We start from the raw sequence: 23240 nt of genomic DNA, 5'->3' as shown, positions 1-23240 counted from the left end.
AACAAAGAAGCAATGGATTCTGAGGGAGATGTGATCCTGAACCAGTGATGGAATTAGAATTATAAAGCAAGAAGGGACCTTAAAAATCAATTAATGCAAATTCATGATTTTATAAATGGAGGTGTTTGATTCCATCAAGATGAAGCCACATGCCCTAAAGTCACAAAACTAGGGTGGCAAAGCTGATAATATAACCTCAGTCCCAGTCTCCATTTTTCTTTGGTTTGTTACTGGGCCTAATTCTTTGTTTCAGTTATAATTGTGATATGAACAGATTCCTATTTAAATTTAGGTCTGAGGGTTAGTGGTTAGGACTCCATGCTCTCACTGCTGAGGGCCCAGGTTCAATCTCTGGTCAAGGAACTAAGATCCCGCAAGCCATGTGGCATGGCCAAAAAAACCAAAAAGCGAAAAAAAACCAAACTAACTAAATAAATAAATTTAGGTCTGAGTTTACAGGAGCCCAAATCTTTTCAATATGTTTCACCCCAAGTACAAAACATACCCTCTCATTTTGTAAAACCCTAGACTATTAATTACCAATAAGATAATAATATCACTCATCACTTTTATTAAAGTCCATTATATGTTACTGGACTTTAAGACTAAATCATTATGTTCAAGCAATTCATTATCAATTGATGAGAAAAGTAAAAAGAGACGATGTCTTAGAAACAGGCATCAAGATGCTTCTAAAATGTGTAATGGCAGTTTTCAATCTCTGTAAAATGGATATTTGAGTCCCTTAAATTTAAAGCCTATATATTCCGTCCATAAACTGTGGGCTTTATTACTATTTCATGTTTTTGAGAATTCCTGTCACTCTACTTTTCTAATTTACAATGGTTAAATGTTACTTCTTTTAGTCACTAAGATAGATTTTTTTGTCTTAGTTTTGACAAACTAAAAGGTCATATGCTGAAGAAGATACGATACTACTTGAATTCTCAAGTGAGTGTGGCTTTACCAAACATAAATGTCTTATTAATATTTATGAATCATGCTTTGTGCACCCTGGATCGAAGTCTTAACTCTACACGAATTATTTTTCTACTAAAGTTAAATAAAACATTAATCGTTTTTCAGACCAGAGACAAAATGGGATAATATATTTTAGCATCTTCAAATGTAGTAATAAGCCTATTTTTGCAGGGCTGATATCCAGTAAATATTCCATATTAATTGCAAAGTAGAACAGAAGGGAAAGAATGGAACCAAGAGAACAGACAAGACAGATAACGATCTAAAGCCTTAACAAGAGAAAACATTTCACACAAACCTTCATTCAATCACGCAATTCTGTATCTCCCATGGGATTTCCCCTTGTTTAACTAAGAATGAAACCGGCAAAATGGAAAGTATGTAAGGGGATTTCCAAGAGGATATCTTGACCTAATTAATAGAGGAAAGTAGGTTTTAGGTTATAAATCCATACTATTTCAAGTGTCCATGGATTATAATCAACTATTTTGAACTACGCATTGCAATGTTAATTACAAAATGAAACATGGCTTAGCCTAATAAGCAAGAGTGTGAGCTTTAGGCCCAGATCAGTTGCATCATATCCTAGTTTTGCAACTCTGGCTGTGTGATCGAGGACAACAAATTTAAACTCTCTGTGCCTTCTCATCTATAAAATGGGGATAATAATTAATAGAAACTATGTAATAAATCACGTAGATGTGAGGAATAATGAGTAAACATAGGCATTAGAATAGTGCCTAGCACACAGGAAGTGCTATGTAACTATCAGCTATTATAATAATGATGTATTTTTAAAACTCTATATAAAATCTATAAAAAGAAGTCATATTTTCCAACTCATAATCCTCATGATGATTAAAGGAGGTAATTTATATAAAGTTCTTAGAACAATGCCTTGAAAATAGGAAAAGTTCAAAAAACATTACCTGTTACTTTGAATATTAAACTCTGGTTTGGGCCAAATGAGTTCTATTAAAGAGTATTATCTCACCTTCCATTAAATCTGACTAATGAAGATTAGAACAGCTCTATGTTTTTTAAAATAATATTGGAATAACATTAAAAAGCTACTCTGTCCACAAATATTTATAAGCTTCTAGTACGTGTTAAGCATTGAACATGCTGCTTAAGGTTGTGGAATGGCTGAGTCCTACCGTCAAGGAGCTCACAGATCCCTGTGCAAATAGATATGCATAGACAATACAACATAAGCACAATAAATTATAATACAAGTGTATACAAAATGCTAACAAATCTTTCAAGTAATTAATTGTGCATCACCTTACAAAAGGAGGTGATACTTGTGAACAGTCTTGAAGGACAGACAGAAGCTTAACAGGAAAAACATAAAGAAAAGTTTATTCCAAGCAGAAGAGTACGAGAATGTACAAGGGTATACACCATCGTATATTACACTTACGTACTGCATGTTTAATGTTATCTCCTACTATGGGGTATGAGTTCCTTCAGGGCCAAGACCAGGCCTTACTTATCTTGGAAACCCCAGCACGTATCTCAGAGTCTGAGACAAATTAAGCACTTTAATAAATTTGGGGAATTGTAGTAGTTCAGTAGGCTGCAACAGAGAGAAGAGGCAGGGGCAGTGAGAAGTGAGGATGCCTCCAGGTAATTAGGGCATAAGACGGCAGGCTGCGGAGGTCGGGTACTGTGTACGTAACTGAAAGCCACTAACGTATTTTGTGCAGGAAAAGTGACAGAGACTAGAGCTGAGTATTACAAAAATAAGTCTGGCTGCAGTGTTCAGGATGGATGAGAATCAGGAAAGATGGGGGCAGAGAGGCTCCCCAGAAGTTTCTGAAACGTGGTGAGTCCCTGAATTATGGCAGTGCTAACGGGAAGAGGAAGACGTTTAAGAATCTTGAGTCTCATTTTCCGTCTCTACGCAAACAGTGAGAAAAATAAAGTCGAGGTCATCATTTGCTTTATTTTCTTTTACCATAACTAATTCTATTGGTTTTAGTTTCAAACAAATTTCACAAGGAAAAACAGCTGCAAAAATAGTGACTAACCTGAAGCATTAACACTTTAAAATGATTTAACGTTGCCTTGTAACAATGTTAGCATCAAAACGATTAAAGCATGCTTCCCTGATGCTTGATGCTTCGTAGCCAAACTAAATAACTGGACTTAGGCATTACATATGAAAATTTCTCAGGCTGATGCACACATTTTGAAAAGACCTTGGGACAGGGATTGGAACAGGTTCCCTCTTCCCCAAACAGTTTATCTTTCTTGCATTTCTGCCAAACCAAGCAAAGTCATTTTTGTTTCCACGGGATCATCAACAAAAGCCTAGAAAAAAAAAGTTAAATCCGGAGTCTGAATCTTAACACCTAAAGCTGATACACTCCCAGGGTTTCAGGAATCAGATATGGATGTGAGCTGTGCAGGCTGCAAACTCATGCAAGTTAAAGACTAATAATTTGGCAATATATTGCAAAGCTTTATTTTTTCTTTTCTTAAACTGGCAAGTCTCACCTGATTTTTAAGACTGTCCACAGTTTATAATCCTTTTGAACAGAAACTCCATCTTGTTTTTTTTCCCCCTTTGGTGGTGGGGTGAATGGCTTCACAAATGCCATTCAGATAGGGCCTGCTCTGTACTTACTTAACAAATACAACCTTTTCTCAGACTTCTAGGTCCTAAATGCATTCTTTGTTCCATCTACCTAAACCTTTGACCGAAACTACCATAATCACTCCTTCTAGCCGTTCTTTTAGCAATTCATTGTCCTATCACCTTGTTCTCAGTTTGTAATCTCACTCAATCACCCAGGCCCTCAAATTCCCACTCTTGTTCTCAATACATTCTTGAAAAATCTACAGCTGACTATTTCTGAAATAAACGCAGCAAAGTTATGATTCATCGTTTACTCCACTAGTTTAACTATGGAAATCATGCACATGATGGATTTTAATTGAATGATGACACAGAGCAGATGTTCATAATCCATGATCAATAAACCACTGCAGAGCAACAGGATTGGTTCTGAGGTTCAAAACTCCTATAAACAGCATGGTATTTTCCTATATTTGTATGTATGTGTGCATTGCTGAAGAGTATGTCCAGAGTTCATCAACATCTGCTGATATCTTACCAGAAGTCACAGGTAAATTGTATGTCTCCCACACACAGTTAATAACATATTTAGAATAATTTCTCATTTCTAACACAACAAAGTAAGTCTCTACCCTCATAAAACTAGATTTTTGAAAGCAAACAACTGACTCATCTAAGATCGCACAGGTACTGTGCACATGCTCCAACGACTGATAACAAGTTCCATTCTTATGGACCTCACAGCCTAGTGGAGAGAAAATGCTCATCCACAACAAAAATGAGAATATACTTTTTTTTTTCCAGTGGCTGGAGACTTTATTTATCTAGTTATTTATTCATTTAGGCCACACCTTGTGGCATGTGGGACGCAGGACCTTAGTTCCCCGACCAGGGATCAAACCCATGCCCTGGGGTTAACTCCGTGCATTGGGAGCACGGAGTCTTAACCACTGGACCACCAGGGAAGTCCCAAGAATATACTTGTGACAAAGGACAACAGTACTTAAAGTAGTAGACTGTTAAATATTTTTAATAGTAAAATAGAAAGAACTTCCTCTCTGTGTCTCCATTAGCAAAAGCCAAATAACACAATTCTCGCCAATACAGTGGGTAGAGAAACTAAACGGTCTCTGATCACCTTCCAACCCTGGAGTTCTAGGGCATTAGAACCTAATATTGAACTTTGTTAAAACGGACAACGTATCAAGTAACAAACTGTCATTCATCTATTTACTCCAGGCCATTGCTCTGTTCTTTCGAGCAGGTAGCCTCTAACCTTTGGGAAGAACAGAAATACGGTATATGGCAATTAGAGCTAAAGGGAGATCTTCTCAATAAACCTGTTGGACTCCTCTGTTACCAATTCAGTGAGGTCCAGAATGGTTAAGCGGGCTTCACAAAACCAGTTTTCTCTTCGTGGCAAAATACAGCAGCACTGAATCCCCTCACCTACAGCCACATGCCCCTCCATGTGAGGGCAAGGCCGAAGATCCCACAGTCCCTGCTCCTATTTGAAATAAATGCTTGTTCTGAAAAGAATTCTTTGTATCTCGCTTTTAGTGTCCCTTCATATAATTGTTCATTCAGCCTGAAGAAACATTTGACCTGATGCTCTACAGTCTTCCTCGCTATCCCAGAGAGGAAAGGAGTGGTCAGTCACGCTGAATCTAATAAATTTAGGATTAAGCAGCACAGACTTCCTCAATGATTCACTGTGAAATGAATAAAATCCCAAACCCTTGAATTCCTGCATTTATTGCCAGAAATTCTATACTGGGTGGAGTTGACAATCTCACGAAAAGACTACATAGCTAAAAAATGGCTTCCCATATCCTTTAAAGAACACTTCACAGGAAGATCTTTTTTTAAAGAAGAAAATCAAAGTTATTAAAGGCAGAATTTCATGGGGTAAAAATAAAATCACCTTTGAGAAAAGTCAATTTCCAGTAGAATTTCTCAGCAGAGAAAGCTTACAGCCAACAATGAATCCAGATCAAAACCCTGTCAACTTGGGGATTCCCTGGTGGTCCAGTGGTTAGGACTCGGCACTTGCCAAAAAAAAAAAAAACAAAGCAAAAGAAACAAACAAACAAAAAACAACCCCCCAAAAAATACCCTGTCACCTTTCCCTACCATCTCAGGATATTCAGCACAAAAGCACAAATTCTTGCCACACCTACTCCCTCTTTTTCCTCAAGGAAATAGCCATTATATCAGTAGGGCTGTTCTGAGGGTTCTTGAATACAGTCACATCTCCAGTGTGTTCTCTGCAAAACTGTCTAAATAAAGAAGGAAAGGCGTTTTTTTTCCTGCCTTCCCCATAAATTCAGCTTCTCCCCCTTGATCTCTGAATTCCCTGGGCTTCCATGCCAACCGTTAGTCTCCCAAGATTCTTTCTATGGAACTCCTTCGTCCCATAGTTCCCATAAATGTTTTGGCTACCAAAACACCCTTACCATCCCCCAACCCCCAAAGCCTGTTCTCAGTTTGGGTCCGGAATTGAGTAAAGGGAGCAAACTGCTCATCCCAAAATGAAAATTAGTCTCTAAATAACTGATGCATTTCCAGAAGAACAATTCAATAATAGAATAAACTGCCTCAGAACTAGTTGAGAGGATAATTCTGGGAAAGACAGATTCTACTTTGACAATTATTTTCTCAATTCCCTTCAAAGTATTGAGAATTTCTCCCTTTTCAAATTTCAAGGTATATTTAAAATCAAAACACCATGTCACAAGTGAATATGAGTTTGTTTTCAATCTAGTATGTGTATTTAATTTTTAAAAAACTTAGAAAAGTCATACCTTAATACACCATCTATTACTGATTCTAAATAGCAAGACAAATATCACAAGAGCAAATAATTCCGCAAGCTAAGATCACCACAAGTTAATGTACAGAGCAAAGAGTTGTGAGAATAACTTAAAATATAACAATCTTTTATAACAATATTACTTTTTAAATTAATTATATTAATCGAAGTTAAGTATACACATATCAAAAAGTAAAGTAAAAAGGCGTATATAAGCCCATCTGTCTCTTCTCCCACCTCTGTCCACCTCTAATCTAGAACCCATATTAACACATTTAGTAGTTTATTTTCTATTTATTTTCATATATACAAATAATATGTATGTACTACTACCTTTTAAAACATCATTTTCAGACATTTCCACTGAATTCCTGTTTATAGAAGTTGAGAGTTCTAGCTTTCTTATGCCAACTCATTCCCTCCAACCAAGCTCCTAACATTACGGTATGTCCATTCTTATAAAAGGTATATTTAATCATTCCATTACTATCGCAAGGTAAATATTCTTCCCTACTTTGAAAAGTAGTGTTCTCTAAAAAAGACTATTACAAGAAACAAAGAAGGACACTACATAATGATCAAGGGATCAATCCAAGAAGAAGTTATAACCATTGTAAATATTTATGCATCCAATATAGGAGCACCTCAATACATAAAGCAAATACTAACAGCCACAAAAGGGGAAATCGACGATAACACAATCATAGTAGGGGACTTTAACACCCCACTTTCAGCAATGGACAGATCATCCAAAATGAAAATAAATAAGGAAGTACAAGCTTTAAATGATACATTAAAGAAGATGGATTTAATTGATATTTATAGGACATTCCATCCAAAAACAGCAGAATACAATTTCTTCTCAAGTGCTCATGGAACATTCTCCAGGATAGATCATATCTTGGGTCACAAATCAAGCCTTGGTAAATTTAAGAAAATTGAAATCGTATCAAGTATCTTTTCCGACCACAACGCTATGAGATTAGACATCGATTACAGGAAAACATCTGTAAAAACTACAAACACAGGAAGGCTAAACAATAAACTACTTAATAGGGCTTCCCTGGTGGCGCAGTGGTTAAGAATCCACCTGCCAATGCAGGGGACACGGGTTTGAGCCCTGGTCCAGGAAGATCCCACATGCCACAGAGCAACTAAGTCCGTGCACCACAACTGCTGAGCCTGTGCTCTAGAGCCCGTGAGCCACAACTACTGAGACTGTGTGCCACAACTACTGAAGCCCGCCTGCCTAGAGCCCCTGCTTCGTAACAAGTGAAGCCACCGCAATGAGAAGCCTGCACACCGCAACGAAGAGTAGCCCCCTCTCGCCACAACTAGAGAAAGCCCGCGCACAGCAACAAAGACCCAACGCAGACAAAAATTAAAAAATAAATAAATAAAAAATAAATAAATAAATGAAAATAAACTACTTAATTACCAAGAGATCACTGAAGAAATCAAAGAGGAAATCAAAAAATACCTAGAAACAAATGACAATGAAAACATGACAACCCAAAACCTATGGGAGGCAGCAAAAGCAGTTCTAAGAGGGAAGTTTATAGCAATAAAATCCTACCTTAAGAAACAAGAAACATCTCAAATAAACCACCTAGCCTTACACCTACAGCAATTAGAGAAAGAAGAACAAAAAAACCCCAAAGTTAGCAGAAGGAAAGAAATCATAAAGATCAGATCAGAAATAAATGAAAAAGAAATGAAGGAAATGAGAGCAAAGATCAATCAAACTAAAACCTGGTTCTATGAGAAGATAAACAAAATTGATAAACCATTAGCCAGATTCATCAAGAAAAAAAAAGAAGACTCAAATCAATAGAATTAGAAATGAAAAAGGAGAAGTAACAACTGACACTGCAGAAATACAAAGGATCATGAGAGATTACTATAAGCAACTCTATGCCAATAAAATGGACAACCTGGAAGAAATGGACAAATTCTTAGAAAAGCACAACCTTCTGAACCGGGAAGAAATAGAAAATATAAACAGACCAATCACAAGCACTGAAATTGAGACTGTGATTAAAAATCTTCCAACAAACAAAAGCCCAGGATCAGATGGCTTCACAGGCGAATTCTATCAAACATTTAAAGAAGAGCTAACACCTATCCTTCTCAAACTCTTCCAAAATATAGCAGAGGGAGGAACACTCCCAAACTCATTCTACGAAGCCACCATCACCCTGATACCAAAACCAGACAAAGATGTCACAAAGAAAGAAAACTACAGGCCAATATCACTGATGAATATAAATTCAAAAATCCTCAACAAAATACTAGCAAATAGAACCCAACAGCATATTAAAAGTATTATACACCATGATCAACTGGGGTTTATCCAAGGAATACAAGGATTCTTCCATATATGCAAATCAATCAATGTGATACACCATATCAACAAATTGAAGGAGAAAAACCATATGATCATCTCAATAGATGCAGAAAAAGCTTTTGACAAAATTCAACACCCATTTATGATAAAAACCCTCCAGAAAGTAGGCATAGAGGGAACCTACCTCAACACAATAAAGGCCATATATGACAAACCCACAGCCAACATCATTCTCAATGGTGAAAAACTGAAACCATTTCCACTAAGATCAGGAACAAGACAAGATTGCCCACTCTCACCACTATTATTCAACATTGTTTTGGAAGTTTTAGCCACAGGAATCAGAGAAGAAAAAGAAATAAAAGGAATCCAAATCGGAAAAGAAGTAAAACTGTCACTGTTTGCAGATGACATGACACTATACATAGAGAATCCTAAAGATGCTACCAGAAAGCTGCTAGAGCTAATCAATGAATTTGGTAAATAGCAGGATACAAAATTAATGCACAGAAATCTCTGGCATTCCTATACACTAATGATGAAAAATCTGAAAATGAAATTAAGGAAACACTCTCATTTACAATTGCAACAAAAAGAACAAAATACTTAGGAATAAACCTACCTAAGGAGACAAAAGACCTGTATGCAGAAACTATAAGACACTGATGAAAGAAATTAAAGATGATACCAACAGATGGAGAGATATACCATGTTCTTGGATTGGAAGAATCAACATTGTGAAAATGACTATACTACCCAAAGCAATCTATAGATTCAATGCAATCCCTATCAAACTACCACTGGCATTTTTCACAGAACTAGAACAAAATTTTCACAATTTGTGTGGAAACAAAGAAGACCCAGAATAGCCAAAGCAATCCTGAGAAAGAAAAACGGAGCTGGAGGAATCAGGCTCCCTGACTTCAGACTATACTACAAAGCTACAGTAATCAAGACAGTATGGTACTGGCACAAAAACAGAAATATAGATCAATGGAACAGGATAGAAAGCCCAGAGATAAACCCATGCACATATGGTCACTTTATCTTTGATAAAGGAGGCAAGAATATACAATGGAGAGAAGACAGCCTTTTCGATAAGTGTGCTGGGAAAACTGTACAGCTACATGCGAAAGAATGAAATTAGAACACTCCCTAACACCATACACAAAAATAAACTCAAAATGGATTAAAGATCCAAATGTAAGGCTAGACACTATTGAACTCTTAGAGGAAAATATAGGCAGAACACTCCATGGCACAAATCACAGCAAGATCCTTTTTGACCCAGCTCCTAGAGAAATGGAAATAAAAACAAAAATAAACAAATGGGTCCTAATGAAACTTAAAAGCTTTTGCACAGCAAAGGAAGCAATAAACAAGACGAAAAGACAACCCTCAGAATGGGAGAAAATATTTGCAAATGAAGCAACTGACAAAGGATTAATCTTCAAAATTTACAAGCAGCTCATGCAGCTCAATATCAAAAAAACAAACAACCTAATCCAAAACTGGGCAGAAGACCTAAATAGACATTTCTCCAAAGAAGATACACACATTGCCAACAAACACATGAAAGAATGCTCAACATCGTTAATCATTAGAGAAATGCAAATCAAAACTACAATGAGATATCATCTCACACCAGTCAGAATAGCCATCATTAGAAAATCTACAAACAATAAATGCTGGAGAGGGTGTGGAGAAAAGGGAACCCTCTTGCACTGTTGGTGGGAATGTAAATTGATACAGCCACTATGGAGAATAGTATGGAGGTTCCTGAAAAAACTAAAAATAGAACTACCATATGACCCAGCAATCCCACCTCTGGGCATATACCCAGAGAAAACCATAAGTCAAAAAGAGACATGTACCACAATGTTCATTGCAGCTCTATTTACAATAGCCAGGACATGGAAGCAACCTAAGTGTCCATCAACAGATGAATGGATAAAGAAGATGTGGCACATATATACAATGGAATATTACTCAGCCATAAAAAGAAACAAAATTGAGTTATTTGTAGTGAGGTGGATGGACCTAGAATCTGTCATACAGAGTGAAGTAAGCCAGAAAGAGAAAAACAAATACCATATGCTAACACATATATATGGAATCTACAAAAAAAAAAAAATGGTTCTTAAGAACCTAGGGGCAGGACAGGAATAAAGAGGCAGACTTAGAGAATGGACTTGAGGACACGGGGAGGGGGAAGGGTAAGCTGGGATGAAGTGAGAGAGTGGCATGGATTTATATACACTACCAAATGTAAAATAGATAGCTAGTGGGAAGCAGCCACATAGCACAGGGAGATCAGCTCGGTGCTTTGTGACCACCTAGAGGGGTGGGATAGGGAGGGTTGGAGGGAGGGAGACGCAAGAGGGAAGAGATATGGGGATATATGTATATGTATAGCTGATTCACTTTGCTATAAAGCAGAAACTCACACACCATGGTAAAGCAATTATACTCCAATAAAGATGTTAAAAAAAAAATAGTGTTCTCTGATTATACTTTCTTTCTTGAAAAAAAAAAAATGTTGCTTTTGTTAATAATTTCCCAATTGTGACATTTGCTTAGACTTCCTTAATATCATGATCAAAACTTTCCACACCTTCTGAAAAATGCCTCCATAAAATTTTCAAATGAAACTCTGTCAGATTGTTTTTTGTTTTCCTCCAGGAAACATCCCCTTTTGGCCCTTTCTTCCTCCTGCTCCAATCTGGACTGTCTATTCTCTGGCCTCAGGAATAACTTGCTCAAACTTCCTTCTACCACTCTCCTAGTATGAAACTCATTTTTCCTGGATCCCATGTCTTTCCTCTTTGATTTATTTTCTTATTTGGGTGAGGACATCTCCAGAAGTTTCCTAAAAAAGAGTGACTGTGACTTATATTTTTGAAATTTTCCATGTGTGAAAATGTCTTTAATTTACCTTTGTTGATAATTGGGCTAACTATAGAATCCTGGGCTGAATAGCTTTCACCCTGAGAGAGCTGAGGCATTTATATACTATCCTCCGGCTTCCAAAGTTATGGTTTAGAAGTCTCATGCCATCAGTGTCCCAAGCTTTTGAATGTCTTGTGTTTTTCCTTTCACCTCCTCACTCTTGCTATTATAAAACTTAAAATAATTGGCCTGAATATGTCTTGTTTTGTTTTTCACTTATCATGCTGGGCATTCAGTGTGACATCTGATCTGAAAATTAATTTCCACTGATTCAGGAAAATTTCCTTTTGGCTTTTCATTCAGAACAAACAGATGTCAGTTATCTGTGCAACTTTTCTCTAGGTTTTCTCCAGAAAGGGTCCTCTAGCTTACCCAAGGAAGATAATTCTGTACAGGTGTGCACAGAATTTGCATCAGAATATGCTTATGGACTTCCAAGAGGGAGATTCAAGATACAGTCACAGAATAATGTCTTCCCTAATTTCAGGCAGTATTACAGGGCATAAACAATGAGATCATGTTTTCCATTTATAGTTTCCCATAAATTGTTAGTTCTCTGCTGATGACTTCAAAATAGACACCTAAAACCCCACTGCCTCTCCTAAGTCACAGATCAGAATTTCCAGTAGCCTGCTTGGTACTGTCATTTCTCCCCCAACCACCTGGTCCTACTGACTATAATGACTTTAATGACATGACCTAGTTCCCAGGCTCAAGATAACAGAATCGTTTTTAGTTACTCTTCCTTATTCCCTTACTCTTTTATTCCCCTATTTAAATAATTGCTACCTGTAAGTATATTGCATTTCCCTCACATCAGCTTCCAGGTAAATTTAAAGCCTTACAGATTTCCTCATGCAAATTATCTATTCTTCTTCCTAAACACTTATTCTTATCATCAGCCAGGCTAAGAGCCATATTACTGCTTCTCAAAATTACTATAACAGGCTCCTAAACAACCTTGTTCCTTGCCCCCCTCCCTCTCCAATCTCTCCCACATGATGCTGTCTATTCTGTTTTTTTCCCTTAAATTAGAATTAAGTTAGAATTTCATGATCAAAATCCTCCAATGCCAACATATACTTCATTCAATAAACTCTAAATTTCTTCCAATGTTCAAAGTTCAATTTCTCACCCAACCTCCTCCGAAATTCTTTGAAATGTTTGGTTTTATTTACCCTAATCCTATGGCATCAATCTTTTTGCAGTTATTTTGTCCCTTAAAAAGACTAGAAGCCCTAGCAGATAAGAATAATGTCTAAATCATTGCTGCAATTCATCACCTCTTCTTTCACATAAGAAGTCTAACAAACATTTAACTGATGATTTTTCAAACTAGTGATTCTTGTTTATGTTAGTTTATCTACCTTCCATCTAAACCAGGATTTATTACAGGATTATTAATAATTCAGAGAGGTTAATGTGCCATTTGGAGACCCAATTGTGGCTCTAATGCTTTGCAATCATAAGAGATTCCTGTTGTGATATCCAAATGCTCCTGTGTGTTTTGAGGGTGGGAGGATGGAGGAGAGGGAGGTGGGAAGAGGAGGGAGTTGGAAATAAAACACTCTAAAAGCAGTGCTTCTCAGGATTAACATGCATTCCGATCAGCTGGGATTCTTGCTAAAAAATGGACTCTCACTGAGAAGTCTGGGAGGGGGCCTGAGATTCTGCATTTCTAACAAGCTCTAAAATTATGCTGGCGCTACTGGTCCTTGAACCACAGCTGGAGTAGAAAAGCTAAAGAACACTGTGGCCCCAATTGCCTTGAAGTGCTGGACTCTCTTTCTTCTCCACACTACAGTTTCTCTCAAACCCTTATATGATGATGTGTTTATTTATGCAAAATAGCCAAATTATTATTATTTTTCCTCTACAATACTACATTGTTAGAATAAGAGATGTACAGATGTGACCAATGTGATTAACTTATAACTAACTTAATTGCTATAAGTGATAAATAACCTACTTAGTTTCAACCAATGACATATAAAACTTTTTCCCCTCCATTTTCTCATACAAAGAAGAGAAGTACATTCATTTAATATGCATTAACCTGGAAGGAAAATGTAAAGATGACAAGTTATGATTTATTAATTGACTTTCAAGTAAATGTCCTATTATGTGTGGCAGGAGAAATTGTATCCAAGATGCCTAAATATATTTTTAAAGACCTTGAATTTTCTTCACATTTTACTTTAATTAATTCAGTAATATATTATGTCTGGTCTCTCTTTGAAGCCTATCATAATATCCATTTGTGCTTTATAACTTCCAAGGAGTTTTCCTCTATTATTTCATTTGATCCTTAACCAAAGGATGATCACTAATTTCCAGATGAGAAAACGTAGATTCAGAAAGAGCAAACAACTGTTCTAATGGTACAAGAACAGTACATGGCAGAGAAAGCTAAAACCTAGAAATTTTCTCTTTTTTCTTAGAGAAAGCTAAGACCTATCGAGGTCTTCTAACTCTAAGCCCTATCACCCATTACAGCTATATTTTATATTTTAAGATTTATCATTACTTAGAAAAGCAAGGTTCTTTTTCAAAACAATTCTACTTACTGTTTTTATGGAACATACCCACAGACAAGTTCACTTCTATTGCTTCCTCCACTTTACCATTCCATTGGGATTACTGAAATATTTATCTTATTTTCTAGACTGTGTCTGGCTCACTTTGGCTTTAGTGAAATAAACCTCTTTATGAGTATCTTTCTTTCTAAGTAAAAAGCACTTTAGCTTTAATTTATGCCTCTTTTGTATTAATAGGGTTAAAACAGCATGTTGAAAGGACTCAGAAAAATGCAAAATGTATATTACAAGTTCTTAAGAAAGAGAGAGGCATTTGCTAAATTTTCTGTTAAAAAGACCCAATGACATTCATTTAAAAAATACCTGTAAACTTATATTTTTACATTTATACTGAAAGAATCTCACTGTAAAAATTCCTTTAATAAGACCCAAGAAATTAGAGCCAAATTTTAGGTAAGTGAAGTCATATATCAAGAAATCGTATATAAAAAATTTTATCTTCTCAGTAATTTACAGAATAGTAAACCAACTATATACAGTATACGATCTATTCAAAGAAACCTATTTTAACCAAAAAATAGTGGACTGGGTTTAATCCCAGAAAAATTTGCCTTTACTTAAATTATGCCCTTATAAGTTCCTTCCATATTTATGCATAACAAGGATGCAATTCAAGTGTCTCATGATGTAGCTCTCCTTTACCCTGCCAGGAGGACACTGCTGACCACATAGGCCTCAGTGATTTTTATGTATGCTCCTAATTCCAGGAACACTTTTTATATGATACTTTTGTATGGCAATATTACATCATATGTTACCGTATATTATTAGGTAACTTCTACCACTCTGTGAACCTCTACAGATCAATCATGTTTAGAAGAATGCTCTACATAGTGTTAAATAGATTTTAATCATTACTAAATCACAGTGTTGGATACAGGCAAGTTGTAGTACAAACACTATTGAACTGAAATGCAGAAGGCTTGGATCAGCTTTTTAATTATCTACTTATGTGACTCTGAGGTTATTATTTAATCTTTCTGAAGTTTTATTTCTAAATCCTTACATAACAATTTTCTAAACATATGTAGTACTTACAACCTATATCAATATATCAAACTGAATATATTTTTATATCTGTTTAACCTCTCTTTCCACCTACACAACAGTTGACACTGATAATGAACCAGACAATAGCTTACTATGCAAAATAAGCCAGTTTTATTAACATATATTCTAAAAGAAGCCTGATTTTAGAGGAAAAAAAAATCATTATTTTCTTCAATAGGGTATGAATTATCCCACATTTCTCCTGAATCATTAATTATTCCTCTCCTAGCTTATTTCAATTAACAAATAAATATGCTGTTGTTTAGCTCATGAAAAAAACAAGTCTCTTGATCTCATTGTCCTTCCAGCTACTACTGCCCATGTCTCTATTATGGGAAAACTCCTTGAACGAATCATCTACACTTGCCTCCAGTTCCCGAGCCCATGCTCTTCAGAATCCATCCGAGTTGTGCACTGGCTCCCACACTTAAAGACACTGCTCTTATCAAGGTAGACAACAGACTTCTGTTGTTAAATTTAATGTTAATTTTTACTTATCTTTCGTGACACATTAGCTGAATGTGACACTGCTGATAATCCCTTTTCTTACTTTCTTCATTTAACTTTCTCTACACCACAACTTCTGGTTTTTCTCCTACATACCTGGGCACTTCTTTTAGTTCACTTAGATGCTCAGTCTTCCTTTCACTAATTTCCTGACTTAAGAGTATCCCAGAACTCAATCCTCTAAATTTTCTATATCCCTTAGTCATCTCACAGAGTTTCATGGATTTAAAATTTTCTCTATGCTAACTGCCAAATCTCCAATTGACATCGCCTATAAACTCCAAAAATGATATACTCAAGTGCTTTCTAGGCATCTTACTTAGATATCTAATAGCCTTCTCAAACGAATATGTCCACTTGATCTTCCCACACAACATTCTTTCACAGTCTCTGCCATCTCAGTTAATAGTAACCCCATCCTTAGATCAAAAACAAACAAACAAAAAAACCACGGAGTCAGATTTGATTTCTCTCTTACTTCATATCCAATCCATCAACAAATCCTGTTGGCTCTACCTTCATATCTTCTTCTCCTACCTCCACTGCAACTAGTCTGGCTCATAGACCATCATTTCTCACCTGGATTATTACAGTCCTCTCAGACTTGGCTCCCTATTTCCCTGATCTCTCCCTTTCAGTGCACACACAGTACAGAAACCAGAGTGATCCTATAATAATGAAAGTCAGACCATGTCACCTCTGTGCTCAAAATTCTCCAATGGATTCCCGTAACACTCAGACTAAAAACCAACGTTTTAACAATGGCAGCAGTGAAAGGATCTCATCCTTCTTCCTTCCTATTAACTCTCTGATTTAATCAATTTTCTTCTTTCTCCCATTCCACTGGTTTTTTTGCCATACTGTCTTCTTTAAGATCCTTGAACATGCCAGACACCTTTTCACCTCAGGACTTTTGCACTTGCTGTTCCTTTTGCCAAAAATATTCCTTTCCTGAGTATCTGCATGACTTGCAACAATAATTTCTTGAAGTATCTGTGAAAACATCACTCTCTGGGTGAGCTCTTTCTTGAGCACCATATTTGACTACTACACCCCCACCAATCAACTTTCCTGATTCATTTTTCTCCATAGCACTTATCATCTTCCATCTTGCTGTGTAATGTACTTATGTATGGTCTACCTTTCTGTATCAGAATATAAACTACATGATGCCAGGGAGTTTTGCCTCTTCTACTTGCTAATATATCCCCTTGTTGCCAGCATGGGGCTGGAAACAGTGGGCATCAGAAACTATTGTTATTAACCACTGAGAGCTGAATATCAAATACACAATAATATTATCCTTGATCTCTTAAATCTACGAAAGCCCAGTCCCACACACAGCCTCAGTTTAGAGAAAATACATCTGGGAAAACAAGTGAGTCCATTAAAAATTAAACCATCAATGACTTGCTCTATAGAAGAAAATATATGGGAATTCTTACTATAAGATTGATAATGTTTCTTTACTATGTACTTAAGGAGAGATATTCAGAGCAAGTCATCTTCCTTTCTCATTGATTTGACAACAAAAATGTCCACTTTAGAAAGGAACTCCTGAATGATTTTATGATTCCTTTTAACCCACCCTGAAGGCTACCAACCACTCAAAGACACTACTCTTATCAAAGTCAATAATGACCTAACGGCTTGTTAACTACTAGAAGACCATGAAGATAAAAATACTGGAAAGTACCTTCAATAAATTCACAATCTATGGGTGGTACTGGACTGAGGGAAACTAACCCTAGTAGAAAATGTTTGAGAGTAAACAGAAGCAATTTTAATATATGCTGTAAATCCCCAGGAGGAAACTATGTAATATTTTTCAAACTTGTTTATATAGGGAAAACTCTGGTCTGGGAACAACCATTAATATCTAGCAAGATAATAGTGTTTCACAAAAATTAATAATTGACAGCATTTATTAAATGTTTACTATGCCAAACACTGTTTTACGTGCTTTACATGGATCAAGACACCTTCACACTACCTCATTAGAATTAAATAAATTAATGCACTTGGAAACTGCAGTACATAAAATAAACATCCATATATCCCACAACTAGTAACAGCAGTTAAGACCTAATAAGCAGTTTGGCTTCAGAACCCGCCTTCTTCACTGCTATACTCAATCGAGATAACAGAACTGATACAAAACTAGTCAAATCAAACAAGTTAGATGAGTCAAATAGCCATGAATCTCTACTTGAGGCACACCACATTTCACAGCTAAATAGAGTCATTTGTAAATAATGAAAAATATATAGACTTATCCACTCATTCCTCAGAAGACTCAAACAAGATAAAGAAATATTCTATTAAATGCACTAATGTTTAGTTATACAATAGCAGATAAAAATTTTAAAGATGATTTCCAGTTTTCTTTTCTATGAAAAGACATAAGTTTTGGAGGAGCAAAAAATAATTAGTACTATTGGTAGTTACTGAGAAGAGCATACTGCCGAAGATGTAATAATGAAACCTTGTATTTTTTTTTTTTTTTATATCTTGATATTTGTGTTCCTGAACATGCAATGTCTCCCTCAAGGGCACAAGGTGGCAAGAACATGGGCCTGGAACTAGAGAGATGAAAACACACAAGTTAGTTCTGCCACTTAACAGCTTCTTGCTTTGGGGCAAGGCCTTCAGGTTCTGACCTCATGTTTCTTATCTATAAAATGGGTATAAAAATGATGGTTCTTCATAGTGTCCTAAAGTCTAAGTAGGGTCCTGGATGCAGTCTCCTGTTTGATGTTCCTGACAGAACTTCCCACTATTTGAAATAACCTTCATCTGTTTGTTTACCTGTTTATTGTTTGCCTCCCTATCTGGTAAAGAAATTCAAGAGGGACAGTGACTTTTCTCTTCCTTTTTCAAAGTTTTTGCCCATTCCCTCTTTAGCTATATTACCTATCTCATCTTTAGGAGTTTTCCAAACAAATACCATTGCAGATACTAATGATTCCTGGGTATAAATATCCTTAACCCGCATGAGTTCCTTCATGATGATTTATAATACAAAAAATGTTTACAGTAATTGCAAGACTGAAGTTGGTCATTTTTCAAAAATTATATTTACTACATCTGCAGTATAAAGTATACAAGTCACTGTGAGAAGCTCACCTTGTAAGGCCATATATATATATATATATTACCCTTATAACACAAAACCCAGAAATACAGAACATCCTGACCTCTAAGTTTCCTTACTTGTTACTCAAGAAACTGATTTAGTATGCATAAATGCGCAAGAATTCAAAATATGCAACTGAGGGGAAATCTCTTTACACAACAATAGAACCAAACAAGCTCCTGTGGATTCAGAGGTTCAAAGCTAAGTCTTTATCAAAGAGCATTCTTTGGATAAAATGGTTATTTTATTTCTGTTGGCCTTTAAGAAATCCCTCAAAATAATCTTGCAGCTGTTTAAAGTAGCTAACTCTACTGATACTGGCTGTGTCTCTGGTCTGCACCTAAGGAAGCTTGAGTTATGGAAAGCAAAGCTGATTTTGTGCTCATAAAAATGAATTATTTTTGAAAATACAGTTAATTTTTCATTTTGACTGATTTTTCTAACCTCACATTCTGGCAGTATTTTAATGCCAAGCACGAAGTTTTAGACTCCCTCAAAACTAAGCAATGGGTGATACTAGCTGATCTTCACTCATTAGTCAGTCATAAGAGAAAGAGAAAATGCCAAAGGAGAGTTGTGATTATTATCTCAGAGGCAGGAATTTTCCTCATCATAACCCCAAGTTAGCGGTGATTTTTATGTCATAACTTTGTTTATTCAGGAATAGGCTACTTTTAAAAACTATTATATCAGGATTTGAACTACTTTCCTTTTACACTCTCAGATAGGCAGAGAAGAGGTGGTTAGGGAAACTGTTGAAATTCTCCCAAGCGTATGGTTAATGCATACTTACTTCATAGTGCTGAACTGATGATTTCCGAAGAAAAGTCCCCAAATTCTTATAGGTGGAAAGAGGCATATTCTGTAAGCATTGTCAGTAATTCTCCTAGCCAAGATCATTACTCTATTATTAGCATACAATCTGGCAATGAATGGTTAACAGCAGCCACAGGGCGCTATAGGAAAGAGGGAGGGGGAGGGGGGAGAGGAGAAAGGGGGGACAAGGGGGAGAGGGGGTGAGGGGGTAGTGAGTGTGTGTGTGTGTGTGTGTGTGTGTGTGTGTGTGTGTACTGAGGGTGAGTTGAGAGATTTTTTAAATTCCTTCCCTGCATTCAGTCTTTGCTATTGCTTTTGACATGTATCAATAGATAATCTACATGTAGATAAATATCTAAAAAATATAACATTTGGAAAGTATACTAAATATAAGAACCATCCAACGAATAGTTCCTATTGCATTTAATCCAACATTTATACCAGTTCTCCTTTTATATAAGTACTAGGTGCTAGAAAGAGTGAAAATCTATAGAGAGATAAATAAAACAGGATTTTGAACTCTTATATGGTTGATTCCAAGTATTAATACAAAAACATAGATTCATACCAAAAAAAAAACCCTCTAACTAGGGATAAACTAATTAGCAGCAGCTACATAAAATTAATGTTTTTTAATTTTTTTATTTTTAGGAACTGATTTGTTATTTTCTAATGATCAAGTTACCACATTTGAGTTAATATTTTACAGTCACTCGTATAAAATTTTGATTATGAACACAAATTAGCACAATGACAATCTCCCTTTTTCCCATAAGATTATCAAAGTCTGTAAATCTCTTTTGGCTACCAAGAGCGTGTGGTCTTCTTCAACTCCATTTAATTTTGACAACTGAAATCATATAATCAGTTAGTCAAATATCAGCATGATGCTTCTGTGAACTTTAAAGTTCACTTCGGTAGGTAAGTGCCTCGGGGAAGAACTGCTGCTCTTGTCTAGGGTGTGAGAAATATGATTAGGCACCCAGGCTCTCCAAAGCATGGGGCTGACTCAGGAGCTGAGCCACCAACTAATTTGAGACCTTAATTTCTTAATTTCTCAGTACCTCAGTAACCTCATTTATAGGCAGATGATAATAATCCCCACCTCACAGGGTGGTGATGAGGATAAAATGACATAATTCACACATATTCCTTATACCAATGCTTTGCTCATGATGAATCCTCAGTGAGTAATTATTAACTATTATTAAAGTTTCTTTCCAAGTCTAATTTATTTTGCATTGTCCACTCTCATCAATGCAATGCTCTTGTGTTATTCACTATATCACAGAAACCAGGTAGTATTTCCACTCTCATCAATGCAATGCTCTTGTGTTATTCACTCTATCACAGAAACCAGGTAGTATTTCCTTTTATTTTCCGTTCAGTCTATTTTCACACTTTCTCTTTTTTTTTTTTTTATTGTTTGGCTTTTCATACTTGTTTTCTGTTCTGTTCTTAAGATAAATTTTGAAAACAGGCAAACAAATCTGACATGTGTAATATGATGGGTTGTGAAAAATCCATATTATATACTTGGGTGATCCATATCTCTATCAGGATAGAGAACATTTCCATAAGCCCAGAAAGTTTCCTCTCATATCCCTTTCCATTCAATCCTTCCCTCAACTGCACAAAGGCAATGTCCTGAATTTTTTTAACCATAGATTAGGTGTCTCTGTTCTAGAAATTCGAGAATATAAAAACTCAAAAATAATGTTACCTTAACTCTTTAATTCATAAGGTATAAATTCCAAACAAATACCAACATATGAAATGTGTAATGAGTATAATAAGGTAATTCCACTTAAGCTTACATTAGACATCAAATTTGCTTTTATTATTGATATTTAATTTGAGCTGAAAATAAGTTGTCTTAAAGATTAAAACTGCCAGCATAATTTTTACCCGCCAAGTTCAGAATAAAGGAGTTTGAGTCCCCTACATTCCTCTTGTTACTTAGGTATTAAAGAAGCCAAGGGGATATTACAGAAAAAAAAAAAAATCTTTGAGCGTGAAACTTGGCTCGTTCTCTCTCTCTCATATATATTGATATATTACACTTACATATAAACACATATTAGCATATAAACTTTGCTTTCATACTAATTTAAACATTTAAAAACAATTAGCTTAGTAGATTTCATTTCTTAAATGTTTTCTCATCTCTGTATTTTAAGCTTTTCACACAGACTATTTTTTTTTTTCAGACTATTTTTTAAACAATAAAATATGTATATGCTTGAGATATTCAAGGTATTTTAGTTTGTTAATATTTTTGAAGATATCTTACTGTTTTAAAAAATACTAAGGATCAACGAATTAGTAGCAGCTGTATAGAATTAATGATTTTTCTGTTTTTAGGTTGTTGAGCTGCACCCCACAGGCCTACAAGGCTTGTGTTTGCCCAGCTTCAAGACCAAAGAGCCCGGAGCCAGCGACAGAGACATCAATGGTTTAATGGATGGGAGATCTTCTGAAGCAAGGTTCTGGAGCAACACCCCACCATGTATGCGGCGGCTCATGGCGAAGCGACAAAGCGGGCAAGCTTCACTCCCATGGGCAGGGGGAGGTTACCACTTATAAGGGAAATTGACGGCAGTTTGGCTCATCAGTTACCAGGGAAACCAGCAGAGGGGCCCGCCCCTAACTGCCCCTTTGATAGGCTATCACGGTGGCTAAAATTAGAACAATCATTAGCTGGGGCATGGGGCAATCATGTAGGAAGGTCTGTCAGGTGAGTAGGGAATAGGTGAAGCAGGCACTGGTTGAACAGGGGACTTACAGAAAGCAAGAGAACAGCTATCTTGAGTGGCCTGACCATACATAGGTATTGATTTATTTTAATATAAAACTGACTACAGGGACTTCCCTGGCCGTCCAGTGGTTAAGACTCTATGCTTCCAATGCAGGGGGCGCGGGTTCCATCTGTGGTAGAGGAGCTAAGATCCCACATGCCGCGCAGCATAACCAAAAAAAAAAAAAAAACTGACTACAACTTGCTGACCAAAATTTCCTAATTATGCTAATCAGTAGTTAAAAATTGTAAATAATGAGCTGAAAAGCGTACATGAACAGTTTTGGCATCTATTTTCTTCACCAAGAATAATGAATCAGTGGGCTTTGCGTTCTATAATAATCTTATTATTAACTGATGCCAATACTACAAACATTTCACTGAAGTCAGTATGCATTTCTAAATAAACGAAGGCAACCCGAAAAACACGGACACATTTACCTTTGTAGGTTAGCTTGAGTCGTGGAATATTTTGCTTAGACGTTCCAGTGACTGGAAGAAACAGCATGGTCATGCTTAGCATCATCAGGGCATGAAAAAGGTACAAATCATGGTTTCTGGACTTTGGTCTCTCATCCTTAGTAACAATCATGATGAAAACAGTGTTCTGTTTCAAACAGCGTTAATTTAATCTAAAAAGAAGAAAAGAACTATTAATATAGCA

The 23240-nt window shown here is 36.2% G+C and overlaps 1 protein-coding gene across 4 annotated transcripts in view; it reads right to left on the bottom strand.

The window, feature by feature from the left end:
- Window positions 1–23240, bottom strand: part of SEMA3D (semaphorin 3D) — a 206623-nt gene that overhangs the window by 112002 nt on the left and 71381 nt on the right. For all 4 annotated transcript variants that reach the window (XM_059934032.1, XM_059934031.1, XM_059934034.1 and 1 more), the window contains one exon: window positions 23018–23208. In XM_059934032.1, coding sequence (XP_059790015.1) covers window positions 23018–23168 — 151 coding nt within the window. In that variant the 5' untranslated portion in view covers window positions 23169–23208. The remainder of the gene's footprint in view (window positions 1–23017; window positions 23209–23240) is intronic.

Source organism: Balaenoptera ricei, chromosome 9 (assembly GCF_028023285.1).
Source record: "Balaenoptera ricei isolate mBalRic1 chromosome 9, mBalRic1.hap2, whole genome shotgun sequence".
Lineage (NCBI taxonomy): Eukaryota > Metazoa > Chordata > Mammalia > Artiodactyla > Balaenopteridae > Balaenoptera > Balaenoptera ricei.
The sequence above is the reverse complement of the archived record's forward strand: the minus strand, read 5'-3'. Positions and strand labels throughout refer to the sequence as shown.